A 21323-nucleotide genomic window follows, 5' to 3' on the forward strand; every position below is an offset into this window, starting at 1 on the left:
AAATGGCTCACAGTCTATTGTCCTCTAATACCTTCCATTGTGTGCAGAATGACTGCTTCCCTCCAAAGCCTTTCAGGAGTCCACAACAGAATTAGACTCTAACTGTGAACATCTCCACTATGAACAATAGATGTTACGTTATAACCACTGATGATGCTGGATGTTTCATTTTATGACAGGCATTGTAACTTTGAAGTTATTAATTAACCAACATAATCTATATAATACAGGTCAACAAAATAAAACTACTCAGAAATATTGGAAGATTTCTGCAGAACTATTTTCAAACTACATTCAACTATACACCAAACACAAGTTTAGAATCCCAACACAAGTCCATTATTTTCTTCTTTCTCTTTTCCCCCCTTCTGCCATGCTCCTTCTCTTTCCCCATCCACCCAGTAGGGCGGGGCCACAGAGGAAGGATTAAAGTAACCAGTGAGAGAAGGGGTGTGGGGTTGGGCCTCAGCGAGGGAGTGCAGCCATATAAAAGTCCCAGAGCACAAGTGGCACTTTATCCGTCCCGTCCCACTCACGGTAAGAGGAAATCCTAAACTGGTCTGGTCCACTGGTGCTCCCTTTCTCTCTCGCTCACACACCCTGGACGCTCACACACGCTGGACGCTCACACAAACAGGAGGAGAATGGCAGTAGCAGCATCCACACAGAGAATGAATGAGACCCACAAAATGCTGGCATTCACTTTGCTTCTCATCACCACCCTCTTTCACGGTAAGTAAAAACTCATACATCCAGACTCCTCAAGCTGAACTTGAAAGAAAGCATGGGAGGGGTCAGGGGAGGGGTCAGGGGAGGGGTCAGGGGTTGTCTCTGACTGAACACAGAGATTTTCATGTTATTAACTTTATACAACGGTATCAACATGATTTTCACTTTCATGAAAATAAACCCATGCTTTAGCAGTGTGTAATAATTTATAAATGCAGGATAACTTCATGAAATTTCCCCCCCCCCCCATGATTCTGAGAGGGAAAAGTTACTTTGGAGCATAATGTAGCAAACAAATGGGCTAATTTGAATATGAAGCCTACAGTCATGGTGCAGCTGAATCTTGCATGCATAACCTGTGCCTATTTATTGCCTATGGGAACTTTCTCTCCAAATTATACTACTTCTCAACAATGTGACCCTTTCAAGGCCCCAGGGCTGACTTGCTGTACTGCAATGTCTGCTATTTGATTGACTGTATGCCAATGTTGTACTATACATGGGAGAGAGCTGTGTGTGTTTATAATTAGCAGATGGCTGTGTGTGGATGTATGGGGTGGGTGGGGAGGGGAGGATGGAAGTTGATTGAGGAACTGTTGGGTATAAAATGTGAGTGGGAGTTGTGCTTGTGTTGATACAGCAGGGGCTGTAAAAAGGCACCCAGGGGTAAAATTATGTCAATTAGAGACTCTCTTTGTGTTCACCTAGAGTATCAACTAGTCTTGGCAGAATAGCAGCTATTGTCTGGACCATAAACACATGCCTGATGAGAGGATTAAGTACACAATTGGGAGGTTTTTCCTGCCATCTCCATCTGATCTAACACATTTCCAGAAGAGACTACAGTGTGGATTCAAACCAGGTTTTCTGTAGTGCCACTTCATAGCACTGAGATGCAGTGTCTTAGACCACTGCGCCACTTGGGAGCCCAGAAAGTTAACTCAAAACATTTGTATTTGTTCTGCCCACAACACCAAACTGCACATCAATTAACATTACAACAATAGCAGTTATTTATGTTCTCCCTAATTGCATTAGTCTTTTGCTGTGGTGTGAGAAGAAACATTGACATAGTAAATTGCTTAATCTGAAAGTAATGCAAGGTTTATTAGATTTATTACAAATGATGTAATTGGTATTGGAAGCACAAATATATTCCTATAAGTAGAAGGCAGCTGGTTCTGCTATGATCTGAGGAACACATGTATGTAGATTAATGTTGAAAAGTAAAAATGTTATGTTTCCATATATCTTAAGAGAATCTTGAATCTGAAGAATGTGTGGACACATGTTTAATATAATTTACCATTCACTGAAAAGCTGGACATTACAACGCCATGCCAAGCTAGCTGACAAAAATGAATGGTAGCAGAATGCCTCACAGTTATCCTAAACAGTAGGAGGGAGAATGCATGGGCGCAAGAGGTGGTAAAGCAACGGGAGAAGCAAGAGGGAGAAATGGAGGGAAAACAACAAAACAGTCTATAGTTTGCTTAAAGTCTATTTCCCGAGAAGAGGCAAGTACTTCTGCTTTCAATCAAAGTCCAACTTACTGTATACCATTTGTTTTATCGCCGGATGCTCCGGTCAACTTTAGAAATCTGGGAGAGGGCTGTATTATGTAAGCACTGTGCAGAATTACTGTAGTACTGTGGATTAAGTCAGAGCTAAAAGACAGATGTTGGCATAGCTGCAGTACAGTAGTTAAGGTGGAGGGGCTTGTCAGAGATGGGTGTGGAGAATGGATTCAAGAGCTATAGCCAAACAGCAGAATGAGGGGAACTACTAACATACTGTGGCACTCAAAAGTGAATGCAATTGTAACTTTTTAAAGTCACCTCTAAAAGTTAAATTTAACAAAACCTAGTATAAATGGATCTCATTTCAGCATCACATGATGAGAGTAAATGTACATGTTTACATTTGAGTAATTTAGCTGACACTCTTAGCCAGAGAAACGAGGGTTAAATGCCTTGCTCAATGACACATTGACAGCTTTTTCACCTAGTCAGCTCAGGGATTCAAACCAGCAACGTTTCAGTTATTGGCCCAACCACTAGTCTACCTGCCACATGCATGAATCACAATTGGAGAAGAACCACCTAGTGTTCTCAAGTGAAGTTTCTAACATTTCGAGAGGTTGTGTTTATAAACACACTACAAAGGATTTAAGCCATATGCTTTTCCCTGGTTTTAGGAGGCTTACTAGTTTCAGAGGGAACTCGACCTGACCTCAGGACCTGTAATTATGTGAATCATAGATATTGTTTTAGCAACATCTACTGAACACTGACACAGGAACATGTCCAACAAAGAAGCCACTCCTCCCATAAAGTAAATCCCATTATGTCCAGGGCATGGCTGAAAACCCAGTCCAAGTCCAGCACCTGTGGAAGAGGAACATTTATTTTGTATCTTATAAGGCCTGAAGAAGGATAGGTCATCCTATTTGTGCTCCTGAGTGGCACAGCTGTCTAAGGCACTACATCTCAGTGCAAGATGGATCACTACAGTACCTGGTTTGAATCCAGGCTGCATCACATCTGGCTGTGATTGGGAGTCCCATAGGGAGGTGCACAATTGGCCCAGCGTTGTCTGGGTTTGGCTGGGGTAGGCCGTCATTGTAAATAAGAATTTGTTCTTTAACTGAGTTGCCTAGTTAAATAAAGGATAAATTAATATTAGTTTCTGTAAGATTGCTAAATCACACTGTTTCAAGTTGATCGTTACATTTTTGTAGTCTGTTTTATAACTGTGTGGGAGAGTGGACATGTCCATGTCTTTCCTTTACTATCTGTGGTGATAAGCAGAATAAACATGGATACTTAACATTAGATAAGAAATGTATCATTCTAAATAGAAAGACATTCTGTTTTTTGTTGAGGGCCAGTCTACGTTTCCAGTTTAGTGTCTTGATATTGTCTAGTTTAATCTGGACATGGCTGTTATTCAATACCACCTCCAGAGGCATGGTAGTAATTTGTCTGCAGGAGATTTGAAATCTCCTTGTAATTCTCTCTGCACTGAATCAATGTCCAAACTTTTACTGATTTACTCCTCCCGGACAGGAACAGTTAAGGCAATGTATATAGCAGTGAAACTGTAACAGACAATCTGTAAAGTGAAATACATTCACAAGTAGAAACAGATGAGCCTGATTGAAGTCCCCAGCACTTGGCTATCATAGCCCCAGGGTGGGATGAGAGCTTCTGACTGAAGTCCCCAGCACTTGGCTGTCGTAGCCCCAGGGTGGGATGAGAGCTTCTGGGCAGCCATGGGTGCAGCACTGGAGCTTGATTAAAAACATGAGATCCTCCATCCTCTTTCTGGGTTTAATGCCAGGGAAAAGAGGGTTGGGCTGGTTCTGTGACAGAGACAGAGTTTAAGATAGCAGGTCAGGAATCTAGAGTTGCAATACTGTGTTCCCCTCCCGAGGGACTGAGGTCCAATGTTCCATTCCTCAGCCACTAAAAGCGGCACTTTCAGATGGAAATTCCTCAGTTGTACTAGGAGAGTTGTACTATAGAATCATAGAATCATACACAAGAGAAATCTGAAGAGTGGCTAGAATTGCCAGTAGAGTGAGGTTTCATTCAGCATTGTAACTATTAGTGAGAACAGGACTTCAAAACTGAACACAAAAGGGAGGGAGAACCTTATAATCACCGTGGAAGAAAATAAATTGTTTCCTGAGAATGTTACCCTGGCCTTGTGCTTTGGTGGCACTGTGTACAGATAACTATACATGGAGGGTGTCAGAGGGGTGTTATGACAGACATGGGTGGGTTATAATGAGGGTCTGACACGCAGTATCACCCGGTGCCCCTTCTCCCACACACCCATCTCATTCCTCACTGAGCCACCCTTCACACAGATCCTGCTGGAGGATTGTGAGGAACATTCCAAACATATATCGCTGATGCAAAAAAAATAGATATGTCAGTCCAGTTTATAGAACCTGTCTTGTATAGAGGAGACTCCCTTATTTTAAAGACATTAATTTAGCTGTGGAAAAAAAAGGTTTTGGCTAAAGCAGAGTTTGTTTTAGAGTTTGTGTGTTTGGCTCTCCTTATGCAAACACTATCTCATGTGGTTACCATTGCACACTATGTGAGAATGGTGGTCCACTCGTGCCTGCAGACCATTATCACCTCACTAAGCCCTGTGTCACAGTCCAAAGCCTACTCTGCCCCTCCAGCAGCAGAGAGGAGTATCCTACTGTATGGGCCAGTCTGGTTGTCTGTTGCTGACCATGGGCAGAGCCACTACCCAGCTCTGACTGTGGGCATGACGTGTTGCGTTGCATGGGAGGGATGCGTCTGGTGAAAGCATATACTTCTCACCTCTGTAGATCCTGGGGATTAGATGTCCACAACTGGAGGAGGGTGGGTGGAACAGATGGGGGGTTGCCTATACGTTTAGCTGGCTTGTTCTCCTCCAAGGCTGCTGCCGGCATTCCCCCATCCAGAACTCCCTTGAGACGAGTGAAAGCCGGAGGATATCCAGACCTGTCAATCTGACCATCTGCTGGAAAAATCTCAGAGTGCAGGGCAGTCGAGGCCGTTGGAATAACATCTGGAGCGGAGTGGCTATAGGGGGGGGGGGGGGGGGGGGGGGGGCTGAGGGGGTTAAGTAACATGGTTCAGGGCTTCACATTAGTGCTCCATGCAACACATAAAGAATAGGTAAGAAGAATAAAGAGAGGGGTGAGAGACAAAGGGGGTCTCAATATAAGGAATGGATGCAGTAAATCATAGACAGGTTAGCTATAGCTGTGGTTCCTGGGTAGAGGGCAAAGGAGAGGTCATCCTGTGAGAATCAGAGGAAGTGTTCTGTCTGATTGCTAACCTCCTGCTCTGAGCGGCATGGCAGCTCACCCCACAATACCCACTGTATCCATTACAACACAAACCAAAGGGGATGACTACTTACTGGCCCTACTGTGTGCTCCACAGCTATGCTAAAGGTTATTTACACTTCCCCATTCCCATATAGTGAGAATCATCGGTGATGACTAACAACTATATCAAATCGCACCACCAGTTGACTGAACTTAACATTAACCACCATATAATGTCATAAAACATGGAGCCCTTAAAAAGCAAATCAAAATGAAGCAAAATGGTGTTCAAATGTTCCTTGCCGTTACCATGTCTGGTAACGATGAGATGACTGCTATGTACTGGCATAGCGTAAACACCGTGGAGGGACATTGAGGGTGTGGGACGAACTCTGGGGCCTCATGTGCCTGTCATCTCCCACCTATGTCTATTTTTTATAAATACCTATGACAGTAACCCTGCTTTTTATTTACCACATGTAGCAAGCAAAGTGTTTGTGTTGTCTACATCTACATGGGTAGAAGATGAGTAGTCAGACTAGTTTTCATGGATCTAATTAGCCTATTTCTCAGCGGTACCGGCGGCAGCCCGCCTCGGCCTCCTCATCTAATTGGCTATCAAGTAAAAAAAAACAGTTACGTGAATCAGGTCAGACTCGGATGATGGAGAGTGAGTTTGTTTTCAAGATGTTGTTAAGTAAAAAATAGATAAGTAACAAATAATTAAACAGCAGCAATAAAATAACAATAGCGAGGCTATATACAGGCTATATACTCTGTACCGGGTACCGGTACAGAGTCAATGTGCAGGGGCACCGGTTAGTCAAGGTAATTGGGAGTGAACAGGGAGTACAGGAGGGGACTGAGCATGCACCCCTGAGGGTCCCCTGTGTTGAGGGTCAGCGTGGCGGATGTGTTGTTACCTACCCTTACTACCTGGTGGCGGCCTGTCAGGAAGTCCAGGGTCCAGTTGCAGAGGGAGTTGTTTAGTCCCAGGGTCCTTAGCTTAGTGATGAGCTTTGTGGGCACTATGGTGTTGAACGCTGAGCTGTAGTCAATGAATAGCATTCTCACATAGGTGTTCTTTTTGTCCAGGTGGGAAAGGGCAGTGTTGAGTGCAATAGAGATTGCATCATCTGTGGATCTGTTTGGGCAGTATGCAAATTAGGGGGTCTAGGGTTTCTGAGATAATGGTGTAGATGTGAGCCATGACCAGCCTTTCAAAGCACTTCATGGCTACAGATGTGAGTGCTATGGGTCGGTAGTCATTTAGGCATGCTACCTTGGTGTTGTTGGGCACAGGGACTATGGTGGTCTGCTTGAAACATGTTGGTTTTACAGACTCAGTCAGGGACAGGTTGAAAATGTCAGTGAAGACACTTGCCAGTTGGTCAGCGCATGTTCGGAGTACACGTCCTGGTAATCCGTCTGGCCCTGCGTCCTTGTGAATGTTGACCTGTTTAAAGGTCTTACTCACATAGGCTACGGAGAGCATGATCACACAGTCGTCCGGAACAGCTGATGCTCTCATGCATGCTTCAGTGTTACTTGCCTCAAAGCAAGCATAGAAGTTATTTATCTTGTCTGGTAGGCTTGTGTCACTGGGCAGCTCGGGGCTGTGCTTCCCTTTGTAGTCTGTAATAGTTTGCAAGCCCTGCCACATTCGACGAGCGTCGGAGGCGGTGTAGTACGATTCCATCTTAGTCCTGTATAGATGCTTTTTCTTGTGTGATGGTTTGTTGGAGGGCATAGCGGAATTTCTTAAAAGCTTCCGGGTAAGAGTCCCACTCCTTGAAAGCGGAAGCTCTACCCTTTAGCTCAGTGTGGATGTTGCCTGTCATCCATGGTTTCTGGTTGGGGTATCTATGTACGTCACTATGTGGATGACGTCACTTATTGATGAAGCCTGTGACTGATGTGGTGTACTCCACAATGCCATCGGAAGAATCCCAGAACATATTCCAGTCTGTGCTGGCACAACAGTCCTTTAGCTTAGCATCTGCTTCATCTGACCACTTTCTTATCGCCCGAGTCAGTGGTGCATTAAAGTCCTCGGCCACTAGAAGCGCCGCCTCTGGAGCATTTTCCTGTTTGCTTATGGCCGTATACAGCTCATTGAGTACGGTTTTAGTGCCAGCATCAGTTTGTGGTGGTATATAGACAGCTACAAAAAAATACAGATGAAAACTCTCTTGGTAAATAGACGCGGGTTGGCTGGCTCTGTGGGCTGTTATATACCTAAAACAGAGCTGGTAGCAATGCGCACATAAATTATTTACAATGACAGAGAGGTAGCTCGTAAACACAATTAAATTGTCACAAAATTGCAGGACAAACCAAACACAAGTGACAGCTATAACCAACAGTTGCTAGTCTAAGTATATCAGTGTGAGACCTCCTTCAGTACTGTTGACCCACCTGTTTACATGGCACGCTGACTGTTTCGCACTTGTGGCACTTGCTCGTTATACTGATTTAGCAAGTCCAATCAATGCAGCACACTGCATTTAGCATGCTGCAACAACTGACTATAAAAGTTAAATTCCACAAACAAACAGGGTGGAAAGACAGTCGGAAATGTCCAACCTGGTGATACAGTAGCTTATCCAAACCCAGCCCAATTATGCAACATTCAGTTCTGTCTTGGACAAAGCTTCTGTGGGTTTAACCAGAAAACAACATTGTTTAACTGCATGGGGAAAAGGCAGGGAGGGAGGAGAGAGTCTTAATGAGATTTACAGAATTATGGCAAAGCCTCGTGGATGAGGTAATGCAGTTGTGTTAGAGGAGAAGGCTACGGGGGGCAAACGATTGCAGAGCTTTCTTCGTTGCCATAAGTATCTCAGTAAATATGTTCAATCTCAGGAAAAAGGGAGTCAGACGCACAGCTTATTAAGATATTTCATAGCAGCAAGATCTTTGCCCAGTTTAGTTTATTAAACATTCACTGCCCTGTATGGTAGGCACTGCATTAGCACTGCCCACATGAAATATAGTTGCTGACAAGACTAGAAAACAATATGACAAACTACATTATAAGTTTTGAACTTGATTCAACCCACCACCATAGTAACTCACTTGAAAAGATAAAATGACACATCACATTGTGTAAAACAAGCTTTTACCTCAGAGGGCCTGATAGGTAGAACTATGGCTATTTTTTTTAAATCAAATTAGGGTTTCGACATCACTGTGCACCAACAGTTTTAGTAAAGCAGCAGTATATTTCAGCAGGGCGTTCGGCTGTTTAACAGGCTAGCTAGATGGAAACTTAATTCACCTAGATGACTTTATGTTGTGTATCCCACTGACTAATGAGTCTGAACTGTTGTTGGGAGGCACAGCTCTCCCATTACTTATTTGCATGTGAGAGCTGGGACTGAGATGGTGTCAGTACCAAAGCCCATCAGTCTAAAAGACATGGCCATACCCAAGTAAGGGTATCAGTGGTCTATCAAGACGCCCAGTCAAAGCACCCACTTACAGGCACATACGGGCACAAGAGGCTTACATACACAGTATGACTTCACCCTGTTGGAGGATAAATGGGTGTTATAATCACACACTGGGGAGAAATCCTTACCCTCTTAGCATTGAGCAGCATCTCTCTTATTGCATGACACCTGGCAATGAAAGACTTTACAGTCTTCTGATAGTTGAGCACTGAAATTACAAGATTGTTTTTGAGAGCGTGAAAGTCTGTGCAGTTATTATTTTTATCCACATAAGTAGCTATGAAGGAGGAAGAAAGAATCACATCCATCGGTCCTAGGTATGAGGAAATGGATGCACATACTAAGACTTTAAAGAGTAAATGACCCAGAGGCCCATGTATTAAAGCCAGTGTGCTTGCTGCATAGCTCCCATAATGTCTGTCATTAGACCAGAGAGAGATTTCCCCTGGGGGGCTTGTACCCACCATCCCAGCGGGAGTGTGTCAGGGGTCAGGCCCCCTTGCAGGCGGGGACAAGAACATTTATTTGCACAGGCTGAGCTGAGGAGTTACCCCACAGTTGGGCTATTAATTACAGTCCCTTCCTTAGTGCTGCATGGGGCCTAATTGATTTCAGGTCAGGCCCTGGAACCTATTAGAGACGGACTGCATAGCTCCAACACAAACACCTCAGTCAAGATTACATTCACATCCAATGAGATCTCCCCCCTGGGATCACTAGTAATACCAGACTATATGGGTGTGGCAGGATTGCTATCAGTCCTGTGAGTCTAAGTGCTAAGTCAAGTCAGTTTGCACACTGTCTATTAATGTGTTGCTGTAGACCTGGACACAGGTGTGGGATCAGTTGAACATAGCACAGAATGACAATGTCATATAAAGGTCCAGACAAATGACCATGTAGCTTGGTGTAAATGAGAATAGCAGCTATTAAGCTTAGTGAGGTAGAAAACTCTTTCAGAAAGGGACATCACTGCTGTGACAAAGTTGTCATGGTTTCTACAGTACGTGCTGGCATGCAAGTGTTATAGTGCAAGTTAGCCCTTTGTTGTTCTCTTCCAGGTGGTGCAGTTGCACAAGATAAGAGTGAATCAGATGTTGTCACTGGGCCCACACAGCCAGTGGATGTTGCTGAATTAATTCGTGGAGATGACATTGACACCACACAACTGGCAGAAGAAGGTAAGAAATGGATCCATTAGAGATGATCTCCACAGAGCCACTATTGGTGTTGCTGTATTAATATACCGTCCTAGGCTCATCCTATCAGCTTTTGTCATAAATGTTTTAAATCAAGTGGACACAGGGGCGCAATGCACCTCAGAAATCTGTGGGGACACAAAGTACATGTCACGTCCTGACCAGCAGAGGGAGTAGTTGTTTAGTATTTTGGTCAGGATGTGGCAGAGGGATGTTTGTTTTGTATGGTGGGGGTTTTGTGTGTGTTATAGAGGGGTGTTTGATTTATGTGTTCCTGGGTTTTGTGTGTATGTTCTAGGTTAGTATGTTCTAGGTTGTATTTCTGCATTCTGTCTAGTTTAGGTTTTCTATGTTTAGGTTTGGGTGCTGGACTCTCAATTGGAGGCAGGTGTTTCTAGTTGCCTCTGATTGATAGTCCTATATAGGGGTGTGTGTTTGTTTGGTAGGTTGTGGGTAGTTATCTTTTGCATTGCTGTCTGTTCAGCATGTGAAACTGTTACTAGTCGTTTTTGTTTATTGGTTTCCTGTGTTCACTTTATTCAAATATAATTAAAGATGAGCATACATATCCCGGCTGCGTTTTGGTCTATTCAACATGGCTACACCTGTGACAGTACATGAGGATGTCTCGGGGGTGGTCCTTGCCCCCCCTCCGGAAGTTGGAGAATTTTGCAATCTAGAGCCATAATCATTATGCTTAATTCTATTTAAAAATATGTATATTTTTCTGCATATCTAAGCATACAGTTGAAGTCAGAAGTTTACATACACTTAGGTTGGAGTGATTAAAACTCGTTTTTCAACCACTCCACAAATTTCTTGTTAACAAACTATAGTTTTGGGAAGTCGGTTAGGACATGTTACAAATATGAAAGAAATAAAAGCTGAAATAAATAATTATCTCTACTATTATTCTGACATTTCAAATTATTAAAATAAAGTGGGGAAGCTAACTGACATAAGACCGGGAATTTTTACAAGGATTAAATGTCAGGAATTGTGACAAACTGAGTTTAAATGTATTTGGCTAAGGTGTATGTAAACTTCCGACTTCAACTGTACCTCTTGAGCTGTCTGTATCCTCCTGACTGGTGGTTATTTTATGCTTGATAGCCTGAAATGGCTTCTTGGTTAGCTAGTTATGTGGTTGGGAAATTGGGAACCTCTCTGGCCTAGCTAAAGACAACTTAATAAAATTGCTAGGTGGCTAGTAGTATTACAGAGAAACAACAACAACAAAAATAATAATAAAATCTGAGGGGGCACGTGCCCCTGTGACCCCTATGGTCATGATGCCTCTGACTGGACATAAAACACTAAGAAAGATACTTTTCTTTTCTCTTCTTTTCAGAAGCAGATAAACCCCAAGTCCAGATCATTGTATTGCCCAGTATTCCTGGCCTGGATCTGTCAGTCGTCTTACATGACACCACAGCGACTCCAGTCACCAAGGGGGTATTAGAGACCACAGACATGGAGGCCACAGTGGAGGCTGGTGAAGCAGGAATCACAGACCCAGATGATGACCAGGAGACCCAGGCTCCCCAGCAGTTTCAGACCTCCCAATCCAGTGACACTGTGCTCATCCCAGAGGTGAGCCTCGAGTTCAGTGACAATGCCATCCAAATCGCCAATCAAAGTTCAGAATGAACGATACACACTCTAGTCTAACTGAAGTGGTCTGGTCTCTCTCTACAGGCTGATGTGATGTGTGTTGATAAAGAAGCTGTCCAGGACAGAGATGCAGTGAATCTGAAACTCAAGGCCTCATCCAGCTGTGTAAGTAATGAGCACACCACGTGCACACACACACACACACACACACACACACACACACACACACACACACACACACACACACACACACACACACACACACACACACACACACACACACACACACACACACACACACACACACACACACACACACACACACACACACAGAGGGAAGGAGAGGGAAGAACGTGTTCAAAGTTTTGGTGTGAAAGGTGGGAAGGAGGTGGTGGGGATGCTGCTGTAGCGTGTGTATCAAAGGGATTCCTCAGCGTCTTGGGGCAATGGCTGCTGGGCTAACAGGAATTCTGCTCTGAGCCGGCCAGGGAAGTGAAGGGATAGGGGCGTCTCACGTTCCTCAACTGTGTCTGTCTGCCAGGCTGCCTGCCGTCTGGAGCTCCAGCCCCTCTGATCTCAGTCGAGATAAAATTGTATTAAATGGTGCCCTGAAATAAAGGATACCTTGGTGATATCACACATCAAGAGGCATGTGTAAGAGTCTTGAATGGGACTTAGCTACCCCCTCTCAATCTAGGCCTGCATGGGAAAGCCCCCTGCAGCATGGCATGTAATCAGTGACACACTCACTCCTACACCAGGCTATGCTTTATGACTTGATTGGCTTCATCTGGGTTAGACACCACATCCCATTTGTGAAGATCCATGTATGTTTCCAATTATATGAGGATCATATATACTGTAGATGGGTTTTTTAAAATATGTTTTTCAATTATGAACAAATGACTAAAGAAGAAATACTGAAAAAATTATATAATGGAAACATCTTGAAAATGTTTGAAGACCCAAGAGACTGCATCAGGGATCAAGAAACAGCTGAGAAAGACGTGAATAAAACTGTTTTCAACTTAAAGATGAGAATTCATGTGCTTTACATGCACTGTATTGAACATGTTCTGAGTGCCGAAGCAGATGAGGCCTTGAGAGCGGTCCTGTTTCCTTGGCACAGAGCCCGTTAGCTTTGTAACGAAGCCAGCTGTCCTATCTGGGGCTGGGATCAAAGGTTTGAGCAGAGCCGTCTGTGAGTGCTAGTGGCTGTTTTTGGACCATGTTAAATAGGGTGGAGTATTGCAAGGTTGTGATATCATTTATTGGGTTAAGGGAGAGGGATATGGGAGGGGGTGTGGCCCTTTCGTGGTGTACATTTCCAAAGAGCCATAGTTGTAACTGTGTATTCACAAGAATGTATACTGCTCAAAAAAATAAAGGGAACACTTAAACAACACAATGCAACTCCAAGTCAATCACACTTCTGTGAAATCAAACTGTCCACTTAGGAAGCAACACTGATTGACAATAAATTTCACATGCTGTTGTGCAAATGGAATAGACAACAGGTGGAAATTATAGGCAATAAGCAAGACACCCCCAATAAAGGAGTGGTTCTGCAGGTGGAGACCACAGACCACTTCTCAGTTCCTATGCTTCCTGGCTGATGTTTTGGTCACTTTTGAATGCTGGCGGTGCTTTCACTCTAGTGGTAGCATGAGACGGAGTCTACAACCCACACAAGTGGCTCAGGTAGTGCAGCTCATCCAGGATGGCACATCAATGCGAGCTGTGGCAAGAAGGTTTGCTGTGTCTGTCAGCGTAGTGTCCAGAGCATGGAGGCGCTACCAAGAGACAGGCCAGTACATCAGGAGACGTGGAGGAGGCCGTAGGAGGGCAACAACCCAGCAACAGGAGGAGCAGGAGGAGCACTGCCAGAACCCTGCAAAATGACCTCCAGCAGGCCACAAATGTGCATGTGTCTGCTCAAACGGTCAGAAACAGACTCCATGAGGGTGGTATGAGGGCCCAACGTCCACAGGTGGGGGTTGTGCTTACAGCCCAACACCGTGCAGGACGTTTGGAATTTGCCAGAGAACACCAAGATTGGCAAATTCGCAACTGGCACCCTGTGCTCTTCACAGATGAAAGCAGGTTCACACTGAGCACATGACAGACGTGACAGAGTCTGGAGACGCTGTGGAGAACGTTCTGCTGCCTGCAACATCCTCCAGCATGACCGGTTTGGCGGTGGGTCAGTCATGGTGTGGGGTGGCATTTCTTTGGGGGGCTGCACAGCCCTCCATGTGCTCGCCAGAGGTAGCCTGACTGCCATTAGGTGCCGAGATGACTTCCTCAGACCCCTTGTGAGACCATATGCTGGTGCGGTTGGCCCTGGGTTCCTCCTAATGCATGGCAATGCTAGACCTCATGTGGCTGGAGTGTGTCAGCAGTTCCTGCAAGAGGAAGGCATTGATGCTATGGACTGGCCCGCCCGTTCCCCAGACCTGAATCCAATTGAGCACATCTGGGACATCATGTCTCGCTCCATCCACCAACGCCACATTGCACCACAGACTGTCCAGGAGTTGGCGGATGCTTTAGTCCAGGGCTAGGAGGAGATCCCTCAGGAGACCATCCGCCACCTCATCAGGAGCATGCCCAGGCGTTGTAGGGAGGTCATACAGGCACGTGGAGGCCACACACACTACTGAGCCTCGTTTTGACTTGTTTTAAGGACATTACATCAAAGTTGGATCAGCCTGTAGTGTGGTTTTCCACTTTAATTTTGAGTGTGACTCCAAATCCAGACCTCCATGGGTTGATAAATTGGATTTCCATTGATTATTTTTGTGTGATTTTGTTTTCAGCACATTCAACTATGTAAAGAAAAAAGTATTTAATAAGATTATTTATTTCATTCAGATCTAGGATGTGTTGTTTAAGTGTTCCCTTTATTTTTTTGAGCAGTGTATATTACCACATTTCTGTGTTCACACATTTCTGTGTGAACACATTTCTGTTAACTAGGATGACCAGATTCAGCCCCAAATTCACATGCTGTGTTATTAATCCAACTGATATTTCCACAGGAGGAGACCAGGTCTAAAATTGAGAGTGTGTTGGAGCACCTGTGTGGAGACGATTGTAAACTGGAGGTCTACCAGGAGGACAACTCCAATGAAATCCTGATCTCTGGCAAATGCATAGAAGGTTGCTTCCCTCTTCTCCTTTTTAATGATGTGGGATTATTCTGTTGAGTGTCTGGTGTTGAAAAAACATTAACCAAATCATCTTATCTCTACTTACAGCTGATGCAAAAGGAATGGCTGAGAAGTTCAACAATGACAACATAAAAGACAAGGTAGAGTATCACTTCTCTCCATTCATTAGAGTATTCCAATTCCCCATATACATATGACGTTCACATAATTCACACCACATACACTTCATGAGAAAGGCATTATGATCATTGCTGTCACACCCACAATAAAATGCTTTAATTTGTGCACCGTGGTAGGTGAGGCAAAACCACAATGCTGATTCGGCTCCTTATCTAACCACTGAGATAAACACCACTGTGAGACACTCCTCCACCAGACAGGAATCCTCACTCATGGCTCCAAGCTGCTGGGAAGATGCTATATGACAAACAGAAATAATCCCCACTTTCCTGTCAGCTGGAATTCATTTATGTTCCCGGTGGAGATGGGGTTGAGTGTTCCCAGTGGGATTGAGGAATGGGTGTTTCCTTCTCATGATTCAACCTGGTTGTCCCTTTGACTTTAGACATACTCTGTGCTCCATCCCTACACCCATCCTTAAAACCCCCTAACTCTGCCCTGCCGCATTAAACAGTTAAGTGAGCTGCACCCGTCCACAATCTTCTCATTATGTTGGTCAGTTAGTTCAACGGCACCTTTGTGTTTAGATACTGCCCTGGTCTGAAGGGCGTAGGGCAGGGATCATTAACTAGATTCATGGTCAGGGGGCCGGAACATAATTACAAATCATTTGTAGACTGCAAATTGACTGCAAGAAGCCCAAACAGATATAGTATTTGACTAAAACATAATCATTTCAAACCTTGCTTGCATTTGTATGCGATCACATACTGTATATCTCTCAATTATGCATGGGAATACTTTGGAACAGATTTCCCAAATGAAAATCACTTGGATTTGCTGGTGTTTTAAAGTGTTTTATGTCCAACAATTAAAATAAAAAATGACAATCTGAAATAGCTTTATATGGGCCACACCCACATACTGGTTTAGAGAGAAGCATGTGGAACTGCCTTCCTTTGGTGTCTTGTTTTCACTATCATTCATCATAGGCATCGTATAAGCTAACCTCAATCTCCTATCTGGTTGACACAAACATTCCTAACCTCAGCCAAGATACTTAAGACCTCCTCAGCCAAAAGGGATATATCTCTATTATGTGTTCGAGCTGATTTGCTGGTGTTTTTACAGTCTTTTATGTCCAATAATTAAAATTCAAAAAATTGTGGGCTGCCAGTTGGGGAACACTGGTGTAGGGAGATTCTGGCCTTTTTCCACTCAGTTGAATCTCTTGACCTTTATGCTAGCCCAGGCATCAGGGGCACTGCTATTCATCCATTCTCTACAGTCTGGGGGTAAAATAGCCTGATCCAAGGAGGCATCAGGGGCACTGCTATTCATCCATCCTCTACAGTCTGGGGGTAAAATAGCCTGATCCAAGGAGGCATTAGTGGCACTGCTATTCATCCATCCTCTACTGTCTGGGGATAAAATAGCCTGATCCAAGGAGGCATCAGGGGCACTGCTATTCATCCATCCTCTACAGTCTGGGGGTAAAATAGCCTGATCCAAGGAGGCATCAGGGGTACTGCTATTCATCCATCCTCTACAGTCTGGGGGTAAAATAGCCTGATCCAAGGAGGCATCAGGGGTACTGCTATTCATCCATCCTCTACAGTCTGGGGGTAAAATAGCCTGATCTAAGGAGGCATCAGGGGCACTGCTATTCATCCATCCTCTACAGTCTGGGGGTAAAATAGCCTGATCCAAGGAGGCATCAGGGGCACTGCTATTCCTAGTGTCAGTAAACCATCTAAAACAAGACAATGCAGATTACATACTACTATAATTCACATTGGGTATAACTTCAAAGTACAGCCCGAAATCCTTATATTATTATGTGTATAACTCTCCTTGTCTCTCTAGATTGATTTTGAGGAGGCTGTTCCTCGCTGGGGGAAGAAGTCCAAGCTGGTACTGGTCTCCCTGCTGCTCACTGGACTGCTCCTGGCTATTCTTCTCATTGCAGGCTACTACCTGAAAACCCACCGCCCACCATCCAAGGGAGCGAGACTGGTGAGTCAGAGTGGCCATGATGTGAGAGAGACCCATAGCAAACTAATACTGTGTACAGGACCCAGTTTACTGGGAAGATTGGGTGGGTCTTGTTTTCACAATCATTTATCATAGGCATCGTATAAACTAACCTCAATGTCCTCATCTGATTGACACAAATATTCCTATCCTCAGCCAAGATAGTTAAGACCTCAGACAAAAGTGACAGGACTCCCTGTCTCCACCATTCGTGTTTAAATTCCATCATAGGGAGAAAGTGATTGCTTTTGATCCTCTCGTCATCAGGCTTCACCTTCAACTTTACCTTCCCGTCAGTACACATATACAGTGAGGGAAAAAAGTATTTGATCCCCTGCTGATTTTGTACGTTTGCCCATCATTTTAATGGTAGGTTTATTTGAACAGTGAGAGACAGAATAACAACCAAAAAATCCAGAAAAACGCATGTCAAAAATGCTATAAAATTATTTGCATTTTAATGAGGGAAATAAGTATTTGACCCCTCTGCAAAACATGACTTAGTACTTGGTGGCAAAACCCTCAGAGGTCAGACGTTTCTTGTAGTTGGCCACCAAGTTTGCACACATCTTAGGAGGGATTTTGTCCCACTCCTCTTTGCAGATCTTCTCCAAGTCATTAAGGTTCCGAGGCTGACGTTTGGCAACTCGAACCTTCAGCTCCCTCCACAGATTTTCTATGGGATTAAGGTCTGGAGACTGGCTAGGCCACTCCAGGACCTTAATGTGCTTCTTCTTGAGCCACTCCTTTGTGGCCTTGGCTGTGTGTTTTGCGTCATTGTCATGCTGGAATACCCATCCACGACCTATTTTCAATGCCCTGGCTGAGGGAAGGAGGTTCTCACCCAAGATTTGACGATACATGGCCCCGTCCATTGTCCCTTTGATGCGGTGAAGTTGTCATGTCCCCTTAGCAGAAAAACACCCCCAAAGCATAATGCTTCCACCTCCATGTTTGACGGAGGGGATGGTGGTTCTTGGGGTCATAGGCAGCATTCCTCCTCCTCCAAACACGGAGAGTTGAGTTGATGCCAAAGAGCTCTATTTTGGTCTCATCTGACCACAACACTTTCACCCAGTTGTCCTCTGAATCATTCAGATGTTCATTGGCAAACTTCAGACAGGCATGTATATGTGCTTTCTTGAGCAGGGACCTTGCGGGTGCGGCAGGATTTCAGTCCTTCACGGCGTAGTGTGTTACCAATTGTTTTCTTGGTGACTATGGTCCCAGCTGCCTTGAGATCATTGACAAGATTCTCCCGTGTAGTTCTGGGCTGATTCCGCACCGTTCTCATGATCATTGCAACTCCACGAGGTGAGATCTTGCATGGAGCCCCAGGCCGAGGGAGATTGACAGTTCTTTTGTGTTTCTTCCATTTGCGAATAATCGCACCAACTGTTGTCACCTTCTCACCAAGCTGCTTGGCGATGGTCTTGTAGCCCATTCCAGCCTTGTGTAGGTCTACAATCTTGTCCCTGACATCCTTGAAGAGCTCTTTGGTCTTCGCCATGGTGGAGAGCTTGGAATCTGATTGATTGATTGCTTCTGTGGACAGGTGTCTTTTATACAGGTAACAAGCTGAGATTAGGAGCACTCACTTTAAGAGTGTGCTCCTAATCTCAGCTCGTTACCTGTATAAAAGACACCTGGGAGCCAGAAATCTTTCTGATTGAGAGGGGGTCAAATACTGATTTCCCTCATTAAAATGCAAATCAATTTCTAACATTTTTGACATGTGTTTTTCTGGATTTTTTTGTTGTTATTCTGTCTCTTACTGTTCAAATAAACCTACCATTAAAATTATAGATTGATAATTTCTTTGTCAGTTGGCAAACGTACAAAATTAGCAGGGGATCAAATACTTTTTTCCCTCACTGTTCACATGTTTGCTTTTCTGAACAACATACAAAACATATTATTCCTTCAGTTAAATCTACACTATATCCCAATAACACTTATTACACAGCCCAACCTACCATCAAAGTTCCTCTAACTGAATCTCTATGGTTCCTCTGCCCATAGGCTGAAGAGGGTTTCCAGGTGTATGAGGAGAACCAGGCCAACACCCTGGTGTCTGTGGCCCCTCTGCAGTCACAAGAGCCCCTGGTGAAGCCCACCAGCAATGGGGAGTTTCCTGAGAGCCAGCCACCACCCAACAACGGCCAACCTGCCACCCAGACCTCGGTTGCTGACACTGAGATGTGAACGAACTCTGAATTACATCCCCAACGCCCAATCTCATTCCTCCTGCTCCCCATCATCACCACATTCACAATCCCTCCCCCCTCATAGTGTACCTGGGGATACAAGACTCTAACACTAAACACCCATTCAATATCCAAGCCCACCTCACCCTACCCCATGCAACCCTTGACTCCCAGGATGATGACAATGATGAAGATGATGACTATGACAATGATGACGATACCTGTAATGTGAAGAGAAGAGATTGTGATCACTGGCCTCTATCAGGTTTCAGTGGTGGTAGAGAAGGAGCCTAAACACTGAGTTTGGGGGACTGGACAGCAGGTTCAGAGACTGCATTCCAAAAACAATAATTACTGCAAGAAATGAACAAGAAATCACCAAAATTGACAGTTTGTGTTGCTGTTTCCAAATTCAAGTATGAAGCACAGTATATTCTAGTTCTTAGTCTTTCAGATCTCAAATGGACTCATTTGAACCAAAAGGGTCATCATAGTTTAAAGTATCGCTTGGTTGATTTGTTTGTATGATCTGGTGTGATCGTTTGCTTGAATCTCCTGTTTGAGGTAAAAAATGACATTTGTGTAACAGAAGCGGAGAAAGAGTGATACATGGAGACTATTTCAAGCATTGAAGAGATTTGAATAGGCAGCTTTAAAATGGGTATCAGTATGATTGGCTAGTGCAGAGATCAGAGTTGAATCCTGTTGGCTTTTATCAAGGCCTATCATAATAGTTGTGTGAGATGGGCTGCCATATATTTGTTTCATAATTCTGTAGGCCTACACGCTTAGAAAAAAAGGTGCTATCTAGAACCAAAAAGGGTTCTTCAGCTGTCGCCATAGGAAAACCCTTTGAAGGTAGAACCCTTTTGGGTTCCATGTAGAACCCTTTCCACAGAGAGTTCTACATGGCACCCAAAAGGGTTTTACCTGGAACCAAAAAGGGTTCTCCTATGCGACAGCCAAAGAACTAAGAGTGTAGTGTGTCACAATTTCCATCATGACAAACATTATATTGTAGTTTAAATGTTTTTTTTCTGTTCTGACTCACCACTGTGTCGTTGAGAATGTTGAACCAGGTAGACTAATCTTATCAAATCCGGAAAATAGACATAACCTGTCGGTTTTGTGTGGTGAAGCACTGCCGTTAAATATCTACAAAACCCCTAGTAACATGTTCAACATTCCAAAGGCACTTTTTATGTCCTTAATAAATCAGTTCATCATGAAACATCAGTTACATGGATGAAAGTGAAGATGTATTTTAGCTATTGTTTTTTGAATGACTGATTGTTTTCATACAATACTGCATGTGTAAATATGCCTACTTTCTCTGTTAGAAATATCTGTGTGCCCTATCAATTTTGATTGTGTCAATGTTGCTACTGTTTCTTTGTCTACCTGAACAGGTAACACTAGCCTGATCATGTCACATAGCATGGCACACATACAAACTTGCATCTCTTTATAGACCCCACACAAGGAAAATGTTAGTTTATTATGATTCCTACAGCTGTTTAGGGCCTTTCATCAAATCCAACATCTGATCTTGGCTTAAATAAACCAAATTATTAATAAGTAATTGAAAAAGTTTCAAACTGCATACAGTTTACTGTATTAAGAAGCATTGCCTGATGAACTGACCCACATATGTAAAACAATTGGACTCTGACAGTGTATTCTAGTCATGTAAAGCATATTTCTAGCAATACCACACTAGACATGATCACATGACAGTCACAAATGTTTGCTTATGGTCATAGAGACATTTTTAATAAAACAACATCAGTAGAGTATTAGAAAGTGCAAAATATAAACGGTTGTTACTACAGAGTCCATACAGAAATAGAACAAACGTATTCTTTGGGGAACTGACCAGCATCTGATGTACAGCATTGATTTAGGGAAAACTTCGCCACAGATGGAAACTACTGGACTATCTTTGACTTTGC

General features: G+C 43.8%; 1 protein-coding gene across 2 annotated transcripts; it reads left to right on the plus strand.

Moving 5' to 3' along the window:
- Window positions 1-467: 467 nt before the first annotated feature.
- On the plus strand, window positions 468-20961 carry LOC106565877 (uncharacterized). Of its 2 annotated transcripts, none has more exons than XM_014133511.3 (8): window positions 468-732; window positions 10086-10205; window positions 11575-11816; window positions 11901-12002; window positions 14879-14999; window positions 15098-15150; window positions 16997-17146; window positions 19187-20961. In XM_014133511.3, the coding sequence occupies exons 1-8, from the start codon at window positions 645-647 to the stop codon at window positions 19367-19369; spliced, it is 1059 nt and encodes a 352-aa protein (XP_013988986.3). In that variant the 5' UTR covers window positions 468-644; the 3' UTR covers window positions 19370-20961. The 2 variants fall into 2 exon arrangements, with proteins under 2 accessions (XP_013988986.3, XP_013988987.3); XM_014133512.3 differs by having other exon boundaries at window positions 473-732; window positions 11922-12002.
- The last annotated feature ends 362 nt before the right edge of the window (window positions 20962-21323 follow it).

The sequence above is a fragment of the Salmo salar genome, chromosome 12 (assembly GCF_965601325.2).
Source record: "Salmo salar chromosome 12, fSalSal1, whole genome shotgun sequence".
NCBI lineage: Eukaryota > Metazoa > Chordata > Actinopteri > Salmoniformes > Salmonidae > Salmo > Salmo salar.